This window comes from Patagioenas fasciata, chromosome 1 (genome assembly GCF_037038585.1).
Source record: "Patagioenas fasciata isolate bPatFas1 chromosome 1, bPatFas1.hap1, whole genome shotgun sequence".
NCBI classification, from domain to species: domain Eukaryota; kingdom Metazoa; phylum Chordata; class Aves; order Columbiformes; family Columbidae; genus Patagioenas; species Patagioenas fasciata.
This window is the reverse complement of record NC_092520.1, coordinates 134,217,229-134,238,381: the sequence shown is the minus strand read 5'-3', so window position 1 is coordinate 134,238,381 and position 21,153 is coordinate 134,217,229. Positions and strand designations below refer to the sequence as shown.

The window sequence follows — 21,153 nt, the reverse complement described above, 5'->3', positions numbered from 1 at the left end:
AAACTTTGATTTAAAAACACCAAAGAAAAAACTGAGATAGGGTCACAATCAATTTAAAGTATTTTCAAAGGGGTAATGCTAGGCCAAAGCAAAGGCAGGCTTGAAAAAGGCTGTTTTGTGGCAGTCTGCACACTGACAAGAGGAGGTCTGGCTAGAATGCCAAGTGAGATGCAGGAAAGCATGATAAGAAACTAAGGTGGCAATCTGGTATCATCTGAAAAATCATCACCTCATTATGGTATCAAAAGGCAAAAAAACTTTCGAATTAGCCACTGGGATTTGCCATTGGTGAATTCTGCCAGGAGGTGGTGCCAGCTGGTGGGAACAAACCATGACTGCACCCCATTACACTGTTTCCTAGAAGTAAACACGATTGTGGCCAGCATGCTTCTGCACTCTCAGAAAAGGCACTTAACCAGGAGCAAAAGATACTTATCCACATAATAAGGAAAATTGTCACTTCAGTGAAGGTTGCAGAGAAATGGAGCAACACAGTCGGTCATTGTGACGCAGAACAGGCACACTTTTAATTATACAAGCTCTTTTCAAGTTAAATTAGGCATCATTCAATTATTAATATTTCTTCCCCAGTAGTTCAGAACGCTGTGCCTGCTGCAACCTTCCCATTGCTTTCCGTGGAGCTGGCAGCAGCTTGGGGTTGGGGGGATGGCCTCTTTTGGATGGCCATGACCTGTTTAGAGTAGGGTGTTACGTGCTGTGCTGCTGTTACAGCAAAAATGAAGAGGCTAGGAGGACAACGGGAAAGCAAGCAACTACCCAGGCTTGGTCCCTGTGATCAACCAAGCCTGGGAGCACATCCCACTGAGACAGACAGAAAAAACATGATGGCTATCACACAGAAAACCTTTTTTCAAAGCAGGGAAGCAGACGGCTGTACTGCTAAGTCAGAACCTGCTTTGTTTAGCATACTGACTTTTGGATGATGCATAAGTCCTGTTTTGTTGTGCTGGGCATGACAATTAAGATTTCCACCCCCACTCCCCCTCCCCCTCCAATAATATTTAGGTTAAGGTTTCTCATTTGATGACTTGGCTGTCTCCTGCACAGCAGGAGAAAAATCCTTGGAGCTGCTTTGCAATGATGATACCTTATTTTACACAGCCCTACCACGATTCACATCCCAGTTACAACTGACTTATTCCTACTCATTAACAAACAGAGGGCTGCTGATGGAAATATTCAATTTATTGTGGATGCAGTTTCAGAATACATTGTTTGAACAAATCATTTTTATTGCAGCTATCAAATGTATTTGAAAGACTCAAAGGAGTGTTTACAAAACCCCCAAACAAAACATGACAACTCACAGACAACGGCAGGCATAGTTTCACCCCCTACAGATAACTATGTGCATCTCTGTGTGTAAGCAAGATGCTTCAGCCAAGCAGGGGAGCTCATCTTTGGGTTGAAATATAACATTAGTTTTCTTCTGGAAGAAGTAGGGTGCTGTAAGAGATGGAAGTGGTGAAAATGGAGATCCCGGTAGTTCTGATGCACAACCAAACCATTAACTCCATACTCTGGGGTGACTTTAGTTGCTCAGTTTATGCCACCCATACACTGTAAGATGTATATGTGAAACTGTATGTCATGAAATTCCAACCAAGCTGACGTCTTATAGCCATGTGTTTACTATATACAAATCAAAACATTTGTAAATAGGATATTCAGGAGAGAGTTAAAAGAAACACTATAAAGATAGAAGTTTACTTCATTTTAGGTGAACTTAGTGTACGGCACTGATGGATGGCAAGATTTAGTGTACAGTCATTTGAAACGAGCTCCAACTGTGGTGGGTTTTGGTTTGTTGGTTGGTTTTGGCTTTTTTTGTTTGCTTGTTTGAATTATGATAGTTTTATATAAATTAAACTGCAATGTTTTATACAAGTGACCTATTTTTGACCCTCTGTAGCCTTATGTTTTCCTCTTTAAAAACTATAACTTTATTTTTAATTACCCATTACTGGGCAACTGACATTTATTTTTTTTTAATAGTTATCTCACCATACCTCTAATGGCAATTATGAAATCTTACTATAGAAAAGTGTGTGATTTTGTCTTTAATTTTTTAAGCTGTGATATTGGCTAATTATGTATGTTTATGACTAAATATAATACTCTAGCACGTATTAAAGCATTCTACCATTAGTAGTGCCTTTAGGCTAAACTTTGTAAAGCTATGTGTGTAAATATTCTAAATTGCATTCAATTACTAGTCACTAACAAAAAAAATATTAGTACCGCTGTCAGCTAACATAATCATCCAAATTTAGGTATTAACTTAAACTAGAATGGAAAAGTTGATACTTAAAAAAAGTATAAAGTAAAAAAAAATAAAACACATTATTGATGCAGTATTTCTCATGACTTGGGCAACTTACACAAAATATTACATTGTCAACTAAAGATATTTCTTCCATGCCTTAGTCTAAAGTGCAGAAAGAAAGACTTCTGTATTCCAAAAGTAACCGTTGTTTTTATAGGTTTACTGCACACCTTTCTTAAACAACTTCGCTCTACATGCATTTTGGGTTGACTTCTTATGCCAGTTGAAATCAGTGTTTGGATACATAGATAGGACTATCAGTAGGAGAGTCTATATATTTCACAGCATGGGTTTCTTGTGCAAAGGCAGTACTATTATGATGAATGTCTAGACTGATTATTAAATACAGTGCTAATATACATGGTTTTAACTGGGATAATGCAAAAAAAAAGAGACATTTTGGTAAATAAACATAAATATAAAAAGAACAATTTAGCACTTTTTCCTTTTTTTTTTTTCCCCAACTGATTGGTCCAGCGTCTTTAGTGGCCTTCTATGGTTCTTTCTCAAATTGTCTCAAACCTGCTGAGAGAGGTAAAGATTAAAGATGGCTTGAAATAACCTGAATGCATCTCTAAAATAGAGAAGTCATGTCTCTAGATTTGCACACAGCATGTAAGAAGGTAGGACACAAGCTGGATTCTGTTGTGCTGGCATATTGGGATCACTCAGAGGTGGTTTCCAAGAGGACAGGCAGGATTCCACCTCTCTCACTGCTGACAGCCCTGGGAAGCAGCTCAGGCAGAGCTCTTTAAAGCTATTAAACTGGTCAGTGAATTTCCACCGTTCCCCACTGGTCCTTAGGCATATAATTCCTTTGATTGGTTTTATTTGCAGTGTTTTAGATTAAAATAAAAAAATTTAAAAGCTGTCAGGGTAATTATCCTGATTTCTTTCTGTACAACTTGGTTTTGTTTCCCGAACTATTAGTTTCAAAATGACAGTAGTAAGATTCTTTTTGCCTTGAGAAGACACTAATGCACAGCTCCAACAAAAGCTTTGCTGCTGCTGAGTGCATTTGAATTCCAGTCCACTGTAGGAATGCAGGAGCACAAGAGACTTGCAACCAGAGGAATTAATTTTTAAAATGAACACTGATGAATTTTCATCAGGCTTAGCCATTACCCAGTGGCAGAGTTTAAAACCAGATGCAGGGCTTGTTCTCAGTAGTACTGAAATCTTCCATTTCTGCTCAAATAATGCTGCTGCAACAGTCTCACTTTTCCAGTTACCCCTCTTCACTCATAGAAATCTATATCCATTCCTGCTGCAGCCTGTAAAAGAGCCTTTCCCAGATGCCTTGCATTTGCTGTAATTAGTTAAATGACCATCCCACTCCTCAGACCTCACACGGTTAAATGACATTCTCCAGCTATATCAAGCATGCTATGCGTATCACTCCAACAAGGCTTTGCAAACCTGTCTGGGGAACTGCTAGTCCCCAGTCCTACAGTGGAGCTTTTGAAAGGCAAAAAGGGGTTATTTTTTGTATCAACATTAATAGCTCTGGAATTTTAAAACTCAGTTGTTCTTAAAGGAAAAAATGGCAAAGTTTCTATTTAATACGCAGGTGTATTATTAGAATTACTTACCATTAGTCTCTGATTTTTTCCCCATAGCTGATACCTGTTTGAAAAAGTAATAACCCACTGTTAAAGTTGAATATGGGAAAATATAGCTATTTCTAACAGGGAAAAAAGTCAACTCCATGCAAAAGATGGACTTCTACTCATGACAGAACTCTGACAAATAGCAGTATAAAAGTTACATGCTGCCCATGGCTTTCTGTGCCTCATTGTCCTTTCTTTTATAGATAAATAGGCAAGTTAGTAACAAGAGGCATGTAGAGGCCTAATTCCAAGTGACTGACTGTATGAAGGCAAATGTCACATCCCCCTAGAAAGCCTCCCAGAGATATTAACCTTTTAACAATGCTCTGAAGTGTTACCTTAGAAGAAGCAGCTGGCTTGTCAACTGACTGCTTCTCCCAGAGATTACGTTTGCTGGATACATCTCCTGGTTTTAAATCCTGTATTTTTAGAATAATGTCAGAGAACAGAAACCAACATTAGTTCAGGTTTATTTTAATTTGGTAGACAAAATGCGTGAATGTGACTTCCTTGTAAGAAAAGTTGAGGAGCATACACCAGCGGTAAATACTACATTGTCTCTCAATTATATAACTATTCAGAATGACACGTCACATAATCACTCCACACAAATACATAATTTACAACAAAATCCAACTCTGTTGCATGTATGTAGTATTTCACAGACTGGCCATAACTTATTGTGGTCATCCTACGGAGTACAGTGAAAAGTTACTACACCATTGGGTTTTAAGTAAGACAAATCAATTTTGAGGAAGAAAAAAATCAATAATAGTCTTTCCATTAGGGAGGAATTCAAAAGTAACTTGTCTCAGGTATTTTAGATCAGAATCAAAATATTTCACTAAAAAGCTGTAAAAAAAATAGGACTTCTAACACAACAGAAGAGCAGATCCTCCTCTACATTAAATATAGGTTTCAGGATTTAACACTGTTGTCTTTCATATCCATTGCATCTTTCATTTAAAACCTGACAGAAAAATCAGGTAAGGTAAAGTAATTTAAAAAATAATAATGCTCTTTGAAAAGGAGTGTACATGGAGACTCTACAAAAAACTCCATACAAATTTCAAGTTTCTCTTTGGGGAAAAGCAGGGCTACAAATCAAGAAGACATACTCTAGGCTAGTAGCAATGTACCTGCTTAAGGACAAACAGATTAGTGTCTGCCTCTGTGGCTGGCAATTGAGAGACTCTTGAAACAATTTAGGGCATAAGCACTCTCCTTTTCAGAAAGTGTTCGAGTCCTGCAGAGCTTCCAGAGCCTTGTTCTTGCTATCCATAACCTGAAATAATTTGGGATCTGTGTTTTACATTCACTGTAAAACTAATTGAGAACTTTGATCTCTCTGCTTCTAATTGTTGTTCCAAAACCACACAGGAATCTTGATGGTCAAAGGTTTGAATAATTATTTATTTTTGTGGAATATGATGAGGATAGGAAGTTATTTGCTAACTAAGAAATTCTAGGTTTCCCTTTGATTTATCCTGGTTAAAAAAAAAAAAAAAAGTAAAAATCACACAATACAGATGTATATCATTCTTCATAGTCAATTATAAATAGGTTTACCTGACCAACTTAGCAAACAGACCCCCAAAGAAGAATAGGAGGGCAGGTTTCTTCAAGCAGAGATATTGTAAGAAGAAAGAACAATCTATTGAGAAAGAGGGAAATGAAGACATAGATAGAAACAGTTGGCTCAGGGGAAATCATGAGTTTAGTTTTACATTATCTGAAAGATAATGGGGAGAAAATCTGGAAGCAAATTCTGTGCTGGTTTTCAGTGCTTGTGATTAGAGTTTCTATATTCATTTCCATTAAGACACAACCTCCATGCAGCTACCAGTAAATACTGACATTATAGAATGACAGAAGCATTTCAGTTGGAAGAGACCCTCAGGATCATTGAGTCCAACCATAACCTAACTTAACTCTAGCACTAAGCCATGTCCCTAAGAACCTCGTCTAAATGCCTTTTAAACATCTCCAGGGATGGTGACTCCACCACTGCCCTGGGCAACCTGTTCCAATGCCTGACAACCCTTTCTGTGAAGAATTTTTTCCTAATATCCTGGCACAATTTGAGGCTGTTTCCTCTTGTCCTATCACTTGCTACTTGGGAGAAGAGACCAACACCCTCCATGCTACAACCTCCTTTCAGGGAGTTGTAGACAGCAATAAGGTCTCCCCTCGGCCTCCTTTTCTCCAGACTAACAGCCCCAGTTCCCTCAGCTGCTCCTCATAAGACTTGTGCTCCAGACCCCTCACCAGCTTCGTCACCTCTGTCCTCCTCTGTACTCTCTCTAGTATTTAGTATATGTCCCTGGTATTAGGGACAACATTTCAAATTTCCAGCTCTTCTTTGGAACAAATAGGAGTGTGAATTGAGAAAGCCTATGTCAGGCTGCACCTTTTGTAAAAGGCAAGTGAACTGGCAGAAAAATACTACATAAGTATATAGGAAGTTCTAATAAAGTCCCAACAGGGCCTCTGTGAGAGTGTAAGAGAGGACAAGCAGCAACCACCAGCTGGTTGAGGAAGCACCAGCACCACTTCTGTCCCAAGCAAGAATGTACCTACTGAAGAGATGGCTGTTGCAGGTTTACTTACAGAAGGTTTTGGAGCAGGTGATTTGTTGCTTTCTGGGGTCTTGGTTAACCACTCATTGATACGACTGGAGACACCAACCTTCAGTCCAGCAGTTTCCTAAGAAATAATAAAACATAATCAGAAGACTTTCAGAATAGCTTTTGCCTTGGTTTAATATAGAGGCCCTCACTGGCTATGACTGCCTAAGTTATCCTGTGTGCTCTGATGATATTGTCCCTATGAAGTACACAGCACTACCACCCTCTAGTTTTCAATAATGATAAATGTGGGCTAACATAATAATTTCCATTTTAGTGCTAACCCAAGAATAAATGTTAGACATAAAACTGCTGTTTATGTCATAGCCCTGAAGTCAAGGAGAATAAATCTTTAGCCTAAAAGAAGACACCAGTCTTAGTCTAGATTTTTGTTTTGTTTTGGTTGTTTTTGTTTTTTTCTAAAAAAGCACATAATAGAGGAGCTAAGTGGCCTGAAATTTAGATCATTTAAATAAGCCTTTAAAAGATTAGAACATATTACTGAAATTTTATGGTTATCTGTAATAACCTCCTTCAATCTACGGCTCAGTTTTTCAGCTGTGATGAATGCTCATCAACTCACATCAATTTATAAAAAGGAAATGTAGAAAAGATAAAAGTTTCACAAATGTTTCCATGTATGATCTATAAAATATTATCATTATCTTGCCTATTTAATCCTCCTCTGCCTCTCAAAAGAATCTTTCCCAACGCAAAGAATTTCTTTGTACTCTGCGTGATCTACCCAGATATATTTGTCTAAGATATCTGATGTACTTCTGGAATGTCTCATAACTTAGCTCAGTATGTCACTAAATTCTTCTATTATACTCGATATTGCAGCCACATAATTTTGTGGGTTTCTGAGGACTGCAGTATCCTTTGGGATATTCTTCACCAGTGATGTCAGGAGGAGCAGTCATCCTTACTCATAGCAACATGAATAGCAAGGTCAAGTCCATAACATAATTCTTTATAATCACTATGTAAAATTAAACACATACCTTATTGGGTGTTCCTGTCCCAGAGGGTGATGAAAAAACATTCCCCTTCTCCCACATGCTCTTGATATTACGGACACCCTCAGCTGGAAGAGGAAGGTCTGAGGCTGCTGGCTTAGCTGGTCTTGCAGCCTTTGTGCCCTGCAGAAGAATTGCAGCCAGTTGGTATTTGGCATAAAGAGCTGGAGTTGCAGGGTGGTTTGACCCTGGGGCAGTGCTGGGGAGTGTGGGAAGTTGTAAGTGATTCTGGTGATGATCGCATAAAGGCAGAGAGGAATACCCAGCTCAAGAGATGCCAGTGAGACTTGCCCTGCGTTGATCTGGAGTTGTAGCCTTGACACAACAGGCTATGAAAACTGCAGCCACTTAGATTTTGGCATTTGTTGGCATTTGTTACACTTCTAAAATCTCCAGCACTGAAAGGCTTCTTAGCAAAAAGGTTAGACAGACGGTAATCACAGGAAATAAAAAAAATATAAAAAAAAAATACTAAAAAAGCACCTTTGTCAATAGTTCTTTAATTACTACAGTTTCCTTTAAGTTAAAAGGATAACAAATCTTAACCAATTAGTACCTTAATTGGGTACCATGCTTAGACTCTCTGTGTGGACAGGAGGAGAAAAAAAAATCCAACAGAAAATTAAGACGTGCTAGAGCTTAGTCACACCTATCAATATAATATCCCTTTTTATGTTATTTTATTCCCATGACACCTACCAACCCTGTCCACTTGGTCTGCTGTATTAACCAGTAACTTTCACATTACCTATGCTCACTGATTTTTAATACAGAACAACAACAACAACAACAAAGCCAAAGAAAAACAAAGCCAAAACAAAAACAACCCCCACCCCCAAAAAAATAACAGAAGCCACTCCACCTCCCCCCCAAAAAAAGAGCAAAACATCAAACACTTGTTTTTCTTTGGGCTATGAAAAGTAAAAGCCCTCACTTCTGGCTTCAAGGCACATGATTAGCCACTGCTTGTCAAAATCACCTGGAGTCAAGTTCTTCATTTTGTTTTGATTTTGTTTTTCCTTTCTCACTACTTAACTCCCTAGTTCACTAATGTGTCTTTCTTTGCCAAGGAATTTCACTCTGAAGTGTCAGCCAGCAACACAGGCCCAGTTCACTGCTCTCCTAAATAAGCTGCAAAGTCAGCTTTGCTCAGGGTGACTATCAGCTCTCTGCTAGTAGTAGCCTCGTCAGCCAAGAAGAGGATGTGACTGTCACTCAAGAGGTGTTGACTGAGTCCTTCAAGAGCTACTCCAAGCTTACAAAGCAGACAGGGTAAATTGTAGCATGAAAGGGAAGACACAAATCTGAGATTTTGTTTAGATATATATCTAGATGTTGGTTATAGGTGTTCATCAAGCATTTTGTTGTTGAAGCCCAAATAAAAAAAGAGTTTGTGAACAAAAATCGCTGCAATTCTTGAGCAATAAGACATAGGCTGGTTAAAATCCTAAAAACCATTAGTAACTACAGCCATAATGACCTGGAATTAACTTACCACAACTGCACTAGTGTATTGCTCAAGTCTACTGTCAATCTTTGAGACAGCTCCTGTTGTGTGGGTGGGTTTCATACCACTGTAGGAAGTAGGAAAAAAGAGAGAAATAAATTAGTATTCCCTCCAATTAAACACTGCTTTTCTGACTGAAAGTACCGTTTTATTGCTTTACCTCTTCTGAGCGGATTTGTTCAAAAATTCTGCTCGCTCCTCTATCTAGAAAAGAGAAAAACAAGAGGTATAAGTTTAACAATTAATGAAGATGCAACCTGTAAAAGGCCAGGCTAAAATGTCATTTTAAATGTCAAAAGGTCAATCTGAAAGATATGCATTCCAACAGAAATCACCACAGACACACACAGAGGTTTTACAGTTATTAGGAGCCTATTATGCTGTACTCATAAGGGTGGATATATTTTCTGCATTAATGTTTGCATCCAGCATACTTCTCATTTGTAAAAAAGAGAGTAAACCACCAATACAGAAAAGAGAAAAGGGAATAAGATTATTTTGGAAAGGTGTTGATATTCACAAAATCAATGTCAAATTTCCTCGTATCTCCCACATAAGAGCAAGCATGTATCTCTTGAGACAGACAGCAAATTTAATAAAGTTTTTTTCTGAGTTGAAACATCAGACTAGACCAGGTTTGGAGCTCAGTCACATACCGTATCTCATGCATGTTTTTGCTAGCAATTTAATTTGAGTTCCAAAAAACCGATCTGCTTATGTTCAGCAGGGTCATTGCTGAATCAATATCTATCAACTATACAAATTGGTATATTACATTTCATCATTATTTTCTACTCTGTATGTAGGAAAATACTGTAAAGTTTCCAGGGAAAAAGAATCATGAAGGTCTCGTAAGACTTATGCCAAATCTCTCAGTAATTTGAAAACAAAAATACTCTCTCCCTGAATAAAGTTTTAAAACATTTTATGATGGGTACGTGAAGAAATACTTCAATCAACTTCTTCATGTCTCTTCTACATTGCATTGTTCCGCTGCTTGTCCCAGACTTTACAATTTCAGTTAAGAGTAAAATATACATAAGCAGGTCCAGGGGATAGAAATGACTATTAATCAGCCTGGCTGTATTCCTGGGGATTCCCTGGTCTCAGCATGGGTTGTCCATTTTCAGGTTACTTTAACAGCAAGTGCTTTGGCATTCATGTCTTCAAAACAGGCGATGACAGCCATTCCTTTAAATGGTTCTCCTCAGTGCCCTTGGCATCCAGGCTGTACCAGCATACGAAATCCCACAGCAATCCCATCAGAGGGCATGTATGTTTTATATCTCAAGCCCATACAAGTGAAAACTTAGGCACTTGACTTTGAGGCATAATTTGACAAACGGGCTCACTGGAGGAACTCCAGCTAGCATCAGTCTAGCTCAAGGGCACTTCTAAAGCTCTAAATTTATATGTATATATGCAATTTACAGAGCAATTTACATTAAAAGTTTTAGTTGCCAGTATGTGATCTAAATACAGTCCAGAGTGGAAAGACTGGGCGTTGCTCGGGTATGTACCGACTGTTTCAAGGCATTGTTGTCAGAAGGTGGCAGCAACACACCGGGCAAGAGCCGAAGGGTCGCGCACAGGCTCCCGGGTCCAGAGCCACCGCTTCTGCCTCTATCAGACCAAACAACTTTGAAGTTTGGCTTCACCCGGAGGAAATACAGTCGGCATCGCGAAAAAAATAAGGAAGTAAATTATTTAGTTAAAAGCGACTAAACAGATCTACGATGGTGACTTAAAACACGTCATGCCTCCTCAATTGTGGTACGTTAGGAAAAGTTTCCCGCAACACTGATTTCTGAGTGATAACCAGCAATGCACCAAAAGGATGAGTTACGCTAACAAGAGATGCTGGTCTCTCCCATGCTCTGCACAAACAGATAATTTCCTGACTGCAAGCAGGGAACCGTGGCTGGCAGCAAGGATGAACAATGTGAACTATCTGAAAGAACCAGGACTCAAGGTAAATATCTAATAGCGCATTTACAGCACCTTCTAGTTCAGATGAACTGAGCTTCCACTTAAAATCTTACAAAAGGGTTAGATCTTAGTAGACTATGTATGGTCTGGACCAGGCTGCGCAAGGAGGTCGTGGAGTCTCCTCTGGAGACATTCAAAACCTGCCTGGACACCTTCCTGTGTAACCTCATCCAGATGTTCCTGCTCCGGCAGGGGGGATTGGACTAGATGATCTTTTGAGGTCCCTTCCAGTCCCTAACATTCTGTGATTCTGTGATTCCTGCATTCAAAAAGGAGAGATGTTTCTGCACAGCAGGAAAACCTCATTCAGGAGGCACTGGTGTAAGAGGGGGACAGGTTGGAGGGAAAAGGAACACATATGTATTCCTGGGGTTATAGTAAAAAGACGTGGGGTGGTTTGTTACCTGCTGGAAACAGCGTTTCTCAGAACACCTGCTGTGGTATCACAAATAAGTCAGGCATTGTTCAGAGCAGAAGGGTGAGGAAACAAACCAGAAAATAAGGTAACCAGGAAAGCTGAGTTAGGAAGCAACCCTCAGAGCTGAACATTGTCCTCTTCCCAAAAAAGCAAGTGCCTTATGTAGATGGCTAACACATTTTCTGCACATTTATATGTTCTAGAGCATCTTCCTCAAAACACAGTATGTATGGAACAGAAGCATACATTAAATACACTTAGGCAAACACACCTGTATACATGCATGTATTCAACATATACATTTCCACTGCACAGCAACATCTAAAGGTCATTTATTCACTGCACACTACATAAACACCATGCAAATAATTTCAAATATTTGGCACATACAGTAAACAGTATTACAAAATAGATCTGTAAGAGAAATAAACAAAACAAGGTGGTTAGCACAAAATGCAACACAATTCCTCAATTTGAGACCAGGAAACAAGAATAATCTTTTTGCTGCATTCATTTTAACAGGATCTTGTTAAATAGCTTGGACTATGTTTTGTCACCATAGAACACTCATCAAGCCCTCTGACACAGAACATACACATAGTCCAAAAATTCAGCTGGCTGTCCTCTAATTAAATTATGACCAGAGAGAATGAACAAGTGATCTCAGCCTGCATTTCTGCCACCTAACCTCAGATGCTTAAACGTTAAGCATTTTGTCAAAATTACTCATTTTTATGCCTTCTATAATCAGTGAAGAGGCAGAAGAGCTCACCTCACCCTAGGAAAGGTGGGATTTCTTGTCCACTGAGGGTGGCTTTTATTCTCCCTATTAACTGCCAAAGAAGCTTACATTAGACAACAAAATGCTCAGATGGATACCTACACTTTTGCTGGTAAAGTCAGGTGAAATGAAACAAATGACATAAATTGAAGCCATGCAGAGTCTCACACCTGACCAAGGCCTTATTCAAAAGGGTCAGAACATAAAAGTGGCAAGGCATAATCCAAGTAAAATGTTATATAGAGATATATGTATGCATTTTTTCATATTCAATATTACACAGACATGTTTTGTTTGCTGATTGTGCAATAAATGTCTTGCCTATTAAAAACGCAGTTAAAAAATGCAGTACACAGTCTTCTGTCTGCACGTTCTCCAAGAACAGAAACAGAATGGAAGAGAAATCAGCTAACACACTATTTGAGCCAATGACTTGGGAGGCAAAAAACATCTAGATATTCCCAGTAAAACATTTTTCATACAATATTAAATGATTCTTAGGAATTTTGAACTGTGTATTAGTTATAATGCAACAGAAAGTGTTGTAAACTGATACATAGAAAAATTCTTCTCCAAAAATGGGTCAAGGCAGAAGGGAAATAAGTAGTGCATGCAAAAAATAGACATCCCTGTATTATAATTCTGCCTCATGTCCAACAAGTGGAAGGACGTAGTGCAAATTCATGTTGAGTGCTAGTCCCTGGGAGTGAAGTGGTTTCTCCTTTTCATTCCTGAGAATCTCACCCACTCTTTTGCTTCATTAAACACAGTTAGATTTTTTTCCCTACTGTCATCAGGATCTGTAGAGAGTGCCCGAAATTATCCCAGTTTACCTGCCAGACTAAAATGCTGCCATCAGCATCAAAGGTAGCAGAAAAACAAGCATCACAAATACTGTTTTTTACCACTCTATCTTTCCTCTGCTACTAGAGTTGTTCATCTAGGAAGAACTGATTGTGTGGAGTTTAATTCTTTCCAGTCACTGCTCCAGCTGTCATGTATTGAGAGCAATAATGAGACAGGATCTCATGTGGCAGGAAAAGAATACCAAGCAGGATCGCAATCCTGGACTTCAGTAGGGCCAACTTTGGCCTTTTCAGGCAATTGCTAGGGGAAATCCTGTAGGAAAGAGTACTTGAATGTAAAGAGGCCTGAGATAGTGGGTTAGCATTCAGGGACTGCTTCTTCCAAGTTCAAGATCAGAGCATCCCGACACGTAGGAAGTCAAGGAAGGGAGCCAGGAGACCTGCGTGGTTAAACAGGGAACTGCTGGGCAAACTCAAGTGGAAGAGGAGAGTTTAGAGATCATGGAAGAAGGGGCTGGCCACTTGGGAAGAATATAAGGCTGTTGTCAAAGGATGTAGGGAGGCAACTAGGAAAGCTAAGGCCTCCTTAGAATTAAACCTTGCGAGAGGGGTCAAGGACAACAGAAAGAACTTCTTCAAACACATTGCAGATAAAACTAACACTAGAGGCAATGCAGGTCCACTGATGAATGAGGTGGGTCCCCTGGTGACAGAAGATACAGAGAAGGCAGAGTTACTGAATGTCTCCTTTGTCTCTGTCTACGCTGTCAGAAGCTCTCCTGAGGAGTCCCATACTCCTGAGGCCCCAGAGGAAGTCAGGACAATGGAGGAGTTTGCCTCGGTTGATGAGGACTGGGTTAGGGAGCAATTAGGCAATCTGGACATCCATAAATCCATGGGTGCAGATGGGATGTACTTACGGGTGCTGAAGGAGCTGGCTGAGGTCATTGCTAGGCCACTCTCCATCATCTTTGCTAAGTCGTAGGGAATGGGAATGGTGCCTGAGGACTGGAGGAAAGGAAATGTCACTCCAGTCTTCAAAAAGAGCAAGAAGGAGGACCTGGGTAACTACAGACCAATCAGCCTCACCTCTATTGCTGGAAAGGTGATGGAACATCTTATCCTTGGTGGCATCTCAAGGCATATCAAGGATAAGACTGTCATTAGAGGCAGTCAACATGGTTTCACCAAGGGGAAGTCATGCTTAACCAACCCCATAGGCTTTTATGAGGACATAACCAGGTGGATAGATTATGGTAAAGCAGTGGATATGGTCTATCTTGATTTTAGTAAAGCATTTGACACAGTCTCACACAGCATCCTCGCTGCTAAACTGAGGAAGCGTGGACTGGATGTTCGAGTAGTGAGGTGGACTGTGAAATGTCTGAAGGAAAGAAGCCAGAGAGTCGTGGTCAATGGGACACAGTCTAGTTGGAGGCCTGTATCTAGTGGAGTGCCTCAAGGGTCAGTACTGGGACCAGTATTATTCAGTATATTCATCAATGACTTGGATGAGGGAATAGAGCGACTGTCACCAAGTTTGCTGATGATACCAAACTGGGAGGAGTGGCTGACACACCAGAAGGCTGTGCTGCCATCCAGTGAGACCTGGACAGTCTGGAGAGTTGGGTGGGGAAAAAATTGATGAAATATAACAAGGGCAAGTGTAGAGACTTGCATCTGGGTAGGAACAACCCCAGGTTTCAGTGTAAGCTGGGGAACAACCTGTTAGAGATCAGGGTAGGGGAAAGGGACTTGGGGGTCCTGGTGGACAGCAGGATGACCATGAGCCAGCACTGTGCCCTTGTGGCCAAGAAAGCCAATGGTATGCTGGGGTATATTATAAGGAGGGTGGTTTATAGGTTGAGGGAGGTTCTCCTTCCTCTCTACTCTGCCCTGGTGAGACCACACCTGGAATATTGTGTCCAGTTCTGGGCCTCTCAGTTAAAGGAGAGGGAACTGCTGGAGAAAGTCCAGCATAGAGCCACAAAGATGATTAAGGGAGTGGAGCATCTCCCTTATGAGGAAAGACTGAGGGAGCTGGGTCTCTTTAGCCTGGAGAAGAGGAGACTGAGGGGTGACCTCATTAATGTTTATAAATATGTAAAGGGTGAGTGTCACGAGGATGTAGCCAGGCTCTTCTCTGTGACAAGTATTGCTAGGACAAGGGGCAATGGGTACAAACTGGAACACAGGAGGCTCCATTTATATATGAGAAGAAACTTTTTTCACAGTGAGGGTGACAGAACACTGGAACAGGCTGCCCAGGGACGTTGTGGAGTCTCCTTCTCTGGAGACATTCAAAACCCACCTGGACACGTTCCTGTGTAGCCTCATCTAGGTGCTCCTGCTTTGGTGGGGGGGACTGGACTAGATGATCTTTCAAGGTCCCTTCCAATCCCTAACATTCTGTGATTCTGTGACAAGTCTTTAAGGAAAGAAAAAAAATCTCAGGCCCTGAGAAGTCCTAGCTTTTGGCTTACCTGTCAGCATTGCCTTGCAGGGAGTGCAGGTTGCCACATCAGTCTGTGTTTCCCAAGGAACATTTTCTGCAAAGACAGGAGGAATCCCAGGCTCCCAGTCTCCTGCCATTGCTTCTGCCCCTCAATGCCTAATGACTTTCGCATTTCTATAGTGGTGGAGCTCACCCCCAAGAGGAGTCTTAGTATTGAAATATCCTGTTCTCTCCTGATTAACCTAGAGATTAGTTATACAAGAAATCAATAATAGTCATTCCCAAAGAAAACATGAGGAATGAGAACTTGTCTAGAAAGGAAAATGAACGAAGATTGCTCAGGAAATCTCATTCTTCTACTTCAGAGGCATTTGTGTGCACTAAACTAGGGAAATCATGAGACAGAGTGGGATGGGAGAGCAGCAGAGCTTGTTCCAGTCTTTGTCCTTATAAAAAACAACAATAAAACCCAATCAAAACCAAAACAATCAATCAAACAAAACCTAAACAAACAAAAAGAGAGGGCAGAGGCTGAACAAAGGTTTGATACTGCTGCAAATATCCACAGGAACTCCACCAGCACTGAATAATCCAATCTGCTTCTGCCCCTGAGCTACGGGTAGACTTGGCCTGTATTTACTTTGCATGCTTCCGTTTCACTGTCCCCTCAGAAAGCACCAATCCTGGTGCTGTCACTGTGAGGACTCCATGCTGAAGTAGTATATCTGCTTAAGCAGTGTTTCAGGTTTTAGGGAAATACTGTATTTAACAGTTAAAACAACAAGAGTTGTCAACAATTTGTAGTCTGTGATATATTAGAGGCAACACCAGATAATCACAGTAGTTCTTTCTACATGTAAACATGTATGTATATTTTGTCCATGTTTGTATACATACATTTATGTATGTGTATCCCTGAGCCACGTAATACATGGAGATGAGTTGCACATCTTGTTCTCTCAATTCTGAGTCTGCATGTCATGCTAGTCCATGCCCTGCCTAATGGATAAATGCATTGCCCATAAGATGTTAATATGCCACAGTCCTTTTTAGTATAGTTCCCTTCTTTCCTTTGTTCTTGTAGTTCACTTGGTAAACAGCATGCCATACTTTCCTTCTCTAAGTCACTCACAGGAACTTCTTTTTCTTCCCCTAAACTTCTCACATCAGAAAGGACAAGGAAGGAGAACAAGATGCTTTACCACATTGTAATCTAGAAGTCAGGATGTGCACATGCATCATTCAGTATTATAATTCTGAGCCTCCTCCTTTTCACTATAAATTCCAACCTGCCCATCCACAGTTGTGCACTTAGGGTTCTCACACGACTCATGACACACCTAACCAGATGACACGTTAATCAAGGAAAAAAATATGTGACAGATTCTTTACAAGTCAAAAGATAACTTGGGCAGCACATAGCAGGCAATGAGAGAGCTGTGTACCAACCACGTTAGACCAGTCTGAGAAGTCTGTCCAAATGAAAGGTAACAAAATATATTGTCTTCTAGAAACTGGAGTTGGACATTAGGTTTTAAAATGAGATTATTCTCTCCTCTACTATTGACTGCAGAAGGTCAAGCAACAGTTTAGGGTGTGAAGGTCAATAGCACTACATATCTACTCTGGCCACCTGCAGACACCAGAGTGGAATATGTACAGTACCACAAATTTCTCAGAGAGAGAAAGAGAAAAAATGTGCACAGAGTTGTATGTATCAGTTTTTGTAACCAACAACTTCTACCTAACAAGACATAAAAACCAGCAGCTATTATCACCATAAAAAAGTTGAACCTTGGATACTTAATGACACTTGGAAAATTCCAGCTTTTCTCTAAAAATACAACACAGTAGAATAGCATAGCATCAATCCAAAAGTTCTCCGAAAGCTACTAGCCTTGTGTCAAATCCAGTGTTTTTTCCACTCTCCCCAAAATTATTATCTATATCTTTATATGATGTTTTTTCAAGTATAATTTCCTCTCTTCTGAGTCATCTGTGAACTAAAGCTCCAAATGTATGTCATGAAAGGCATCTCAATAAATAGAAAGTAGGAAAAGAAGCTCTCCTAGGAGGGCTGAGGAGAAGCTGTACATTTACAGTGTCTGTTATTGACATGGTCTTTTGCAACTGAAATTGGCAAGACCAGGTTTATCTAACATTAGCAAGTCGTGAAGCTTGGCAATCTTTGTTTACAGCCATATATATTCTTTCCTTGTATTTCAGGTTCAGATGTGTCTGAGAAGTCAAAGGCATGTCCAGTCAAAAGCATTTGGACACTGTATTTGCAAGAGCTGGACCCAAAACAATATATAGGGCTGAAGCTCCAGATCAGTTTGAAATGTAGCTTTCTCTGAGCAGAAAAGTAATTTTGACCAAATGCAGTTTGTCATTCAACAAATACAGTTCTTAATCTCATGGAGAACAACTTTATGGTCCAATGAGCTCTCACCTGATAACCTCCTGCTTGGTTCTTTTTCTCTTAGTACCCACTAAGGGGCTTTTTTTTGACAAAGATTTTGGGTTCTTAAATGACTAATGACACAATATGAGAAAAGGAAGAGATAGCTGAAAACTATTAATAGAGGTGTAATTTGAGCTTGAGCTGAGAAAGCAATAGGATTGAATACCAAAACAAAGTTCCCAATAATTTCAGTGTGGCCAGGATTCCTTTTCCATGCTGAAAGGCCATTTAATTGATTTATCTGGCTTCCAATATAATACAGTCCACAGAACACGACTTAGAAATTCCTGCAGCAATAGATTTTTTTTTCCTGTTATATAAGAAAAAGAAATCCAGTCCAGAACTTTTCAGGGAGATTATACATAAGATAGAACTCCCATAAGGGGCAGTTTCAATTAACGATGATCAGCCTGAATATGCTTAAAGACAAAGTAATCTAGCAAGGCAGAAAGTAATTGTGAATGTGGAAGGAGAGAAAGAACATTTGGTGATCTTGATCTACTCTAGTTCACAAAGCATTCCTATAATAAATTAACACTGCAAATCAACACAGTAATACAGCTCTAAGTTTCAAAAATAATTTTCTCTTTAAGGTGAAGATCCTTTTTAGACATTTTTCACCAAAAAGAACAGGTAACTCCCAGACTAGACTCTATTTTTAGAAAGGATCTCTATTTTTCAATCAACCTAATGAACAAAGTCTTTCAGCTAAAGGCTTCAGACTAAGGTCTATTTCAGAACATTGTCCCGTGTCAGATTTCAAGTATTTCTGGACTACTTTGGTGTTTGGCTGTTGGTTTGGACTGCAACCCCCATTACTTTTTAGGTATTATGTAGTTGTTGGTTGAGAGGTTACCTTCAGAGATGAACCTTTAGGACTGAAACATTTAAATGGCTTCTTGTCTTCAGCTACACCATCTTCTGGCACTTTTTGACGTTTCTCAGCAGCTTCAGCCCTTCTCCTTTCAATTTCTTCCTTCATCCTCTTCTTTTCCTCCTTAAAAAATATGAAAGGTGACTTATTCTTTCAGAAGGTATCACCATTAGAGGGCTTTGCAGTCCTGCAAACATTTACCAGATTTTCTAAGTAAATATTTTTATGCCAGTCAAAACAGTTCAGTGAGCTATCTGAAATCTAACAACATATTGCTGTTAATCCATCATAGTGCTGAGGAATCAGGGAAGACAGCTAGTCTGTGCTGCTTTAGTGTCTTCTTGCAGTGAGGTCACCAGATGTATTGCCAGATTTACTGTCACTTAAAAAGAGAAAAAAGGACATTTCTAGAAATACTCCAATTCAGTTTACCTGTGTCTTCATGTGTCATCTTTGTACTGTTCTTGTGTCCATCTAATCTGGCACTTGTGCCAAGGTTAATACTTCACAAGGAAAAATCAATAGGCACCAAAAAGTGAAGTTTTCCCTTCAAAGATATGAGTTTTTACTTCATAAGCTACAAGTCAAACCAGAAAACTTTGAAATACAACCATTGTGAGCATGGGTCAGCAAGGTCTGACCAGCAAGTTATTGCTCAATCTCAGCATCTACTGAGTTCTACTGTAAAGAGCTTAGTATATTAAAGAAATTAGCATGCAGCTGCCAAACATTCTAATTATTCATCTACCATTTGCTTTCCAAACAACAAAGATTCCTAAACGAAATACCAGAGATTTGGAAATCCTATTTATAGTGTCCCTCGGCAGAGGAAATACAAAGAAAGAGATGTGCTTGGGTACTCGATACTGAAATAGACAAGAATATCTTCCTAATGAGATCTACCCCATCATAACTATATATAGCATTAGCATTCCAGCTCATCTGCAGCAGACAAATTTTGACATGCACTTTACAATTCAACTTGTGTAATGTCAAAAGGACACCTTGAATAAATTAAGAACTTTGTGGCTATAACACTGCCCCCAACGTTTTGCATCCCTGACTCATGAAGACTCGTTTATTAGAGTCCTGTCTTTCCTGAGGCTAGAACTGTAATGGTTCTTTCTACTCTGGACAACTGCATGTTTTACCTTGGGTCGTCCCTTAGAGCATCCGTGGGATGTGGTTACTTGATATGAAATATGGTACGCTTGCAGTTAAATCTGAAGGTTGGAAAACGAGGTGATTTTAATGTTGGGTAGGATATTTGAAATCAAGTTCTGTTGCAGCAGACAATCTCCTGAGAGATGCTAAGAAACAGAAATGCTCGGAAAAGCACAAAACCCAAAAGGCCCAGATGAGTGGTGTGATTTCAAGTGAAGTCACTGCGGCAGTTCCCCAGACAGCATTATCAGATCCAAGGAGAAGCACGCTGGCCTGCATACTTGGGTTTAGTCTTGCCTTCCTTGTTGCATGCTCCTTCCTCACCTATAAGCCAGTTTCCCATGGCCTCAATCTACCCTTTTGTTAAATACCGACCCATCAACCTCCAGCCACACTAACTTCTTTGCTGAAAGTGTCTGTGCAGACACTGCTGTAAAGAGTTATCAGCTAATGCAAGGCCACTGGAAGTAAAGTAGTAGCAACAAAATAATAAAGCTGGAGTCCAATACTTCATATTTCACACTTACCTCCTCTCTAGCTTTTCTCTCAGCCTCCTCCTGCTTCTTCTTCTGCTCCTCTTCCTCCATGATTTTCCGGCGCTCTTCCCGCCTTTTCTTCAGTTCGTCCAGCTCTGCCGCTGCCTCCTGCTGCTTCTCCTTGGACCCCAGCTTTGCTTCTTCGGCATTTGCGGTCCCTTTCAAATTGGAGCGGCTGGGAAAGAAATGCAAAGGAAGGTGATACACTACGGGATTTCCCTTCCTGGTCAGAGCTGCCCACTGCCATGCGCTCACCATCAACATGAGAGCCTGGCACTCAGAGATATTGCCTTATAAGACCTTTTGCTCCTTGCAAACTATGACAGACCCAAAACATTTTCAGCAGGATACTACAAGGAGCACCTTTCCCATTTGCTGCCAGTGAGGAAGGAGTCTCTCATGTGCTTGTGTGCCCAGGAGCTGCACCACCCTGCCTGAGAACTCAGACCAGCTCCAGTTTTAAGAGACTTCAGTAACTGAGCTTGAAAAATTTACCATCTCATGTAACTTCAGGGAGAGGTATTATATACCGCCACCATCTCTCTGGTATACAGTA

The 21,153-nt window shown here is 40.1% G+C and overlaps 1 protein-coding gene across 8 annotated transcripts in view; it reads right to left on the bottom strand.

Annotated features, from left to right (window-relative positions):
• Positions 1-1,185: 1,185 nt before the first annotated feature.
• Positions 1,186-21,153, bottom strand: part of CALD1 (caldesmon 1) — a 214,410-nt gene continuing 194,442 nt past the window's right edge. For 5 of the 8 annotated variants that reach the window (XM_065847738.2, XM_065847721.2, XM_065847765.2 and 2 more), the window contains 9 exons: positions 20,589-20,772; positions 18,880-19,020; positions 9,271-9,314; positions 9,099-9,177; positions 7,589-7,726; positions 6,568-6,663; positions 4,296-4,376; positions 3,940-3,973; positions 1,186-2,872 (listed from right to left, as the gene is read on the bottom strand). In XM_065847738.2, coding sequence (XP_065703810.2) covers positions 2,841-2,872; positions 3,940-3,973; positions 4,296-4,376; positions 6,568-6,663; positions 7,589-7,726; positions 9,099-9,177; positions 9,271-9,314; positions 18,880-19,020; positions 20,589-20,772 — 829 coding nt within the window. In that variant the 3' untranslated portion in view covers positions 1,186-2,840. Of the gene's footprint in view, positions 2,873-3,939; positions 3,974-4,289; positions 4,377-5,526; positions 5,612-6,567; positions 6,664-7,588; positions 7,727-9,098; positions 9,178-9,270; positions 9,315-18,879; positions 19,021-20,588; positions 20,773-21,153 lie in introns of those variants that run through there. The other 3 variants (XM_065847747.2, XM_065847775.2, XR_011741535.1) reach the window with 2 other exon arrangements.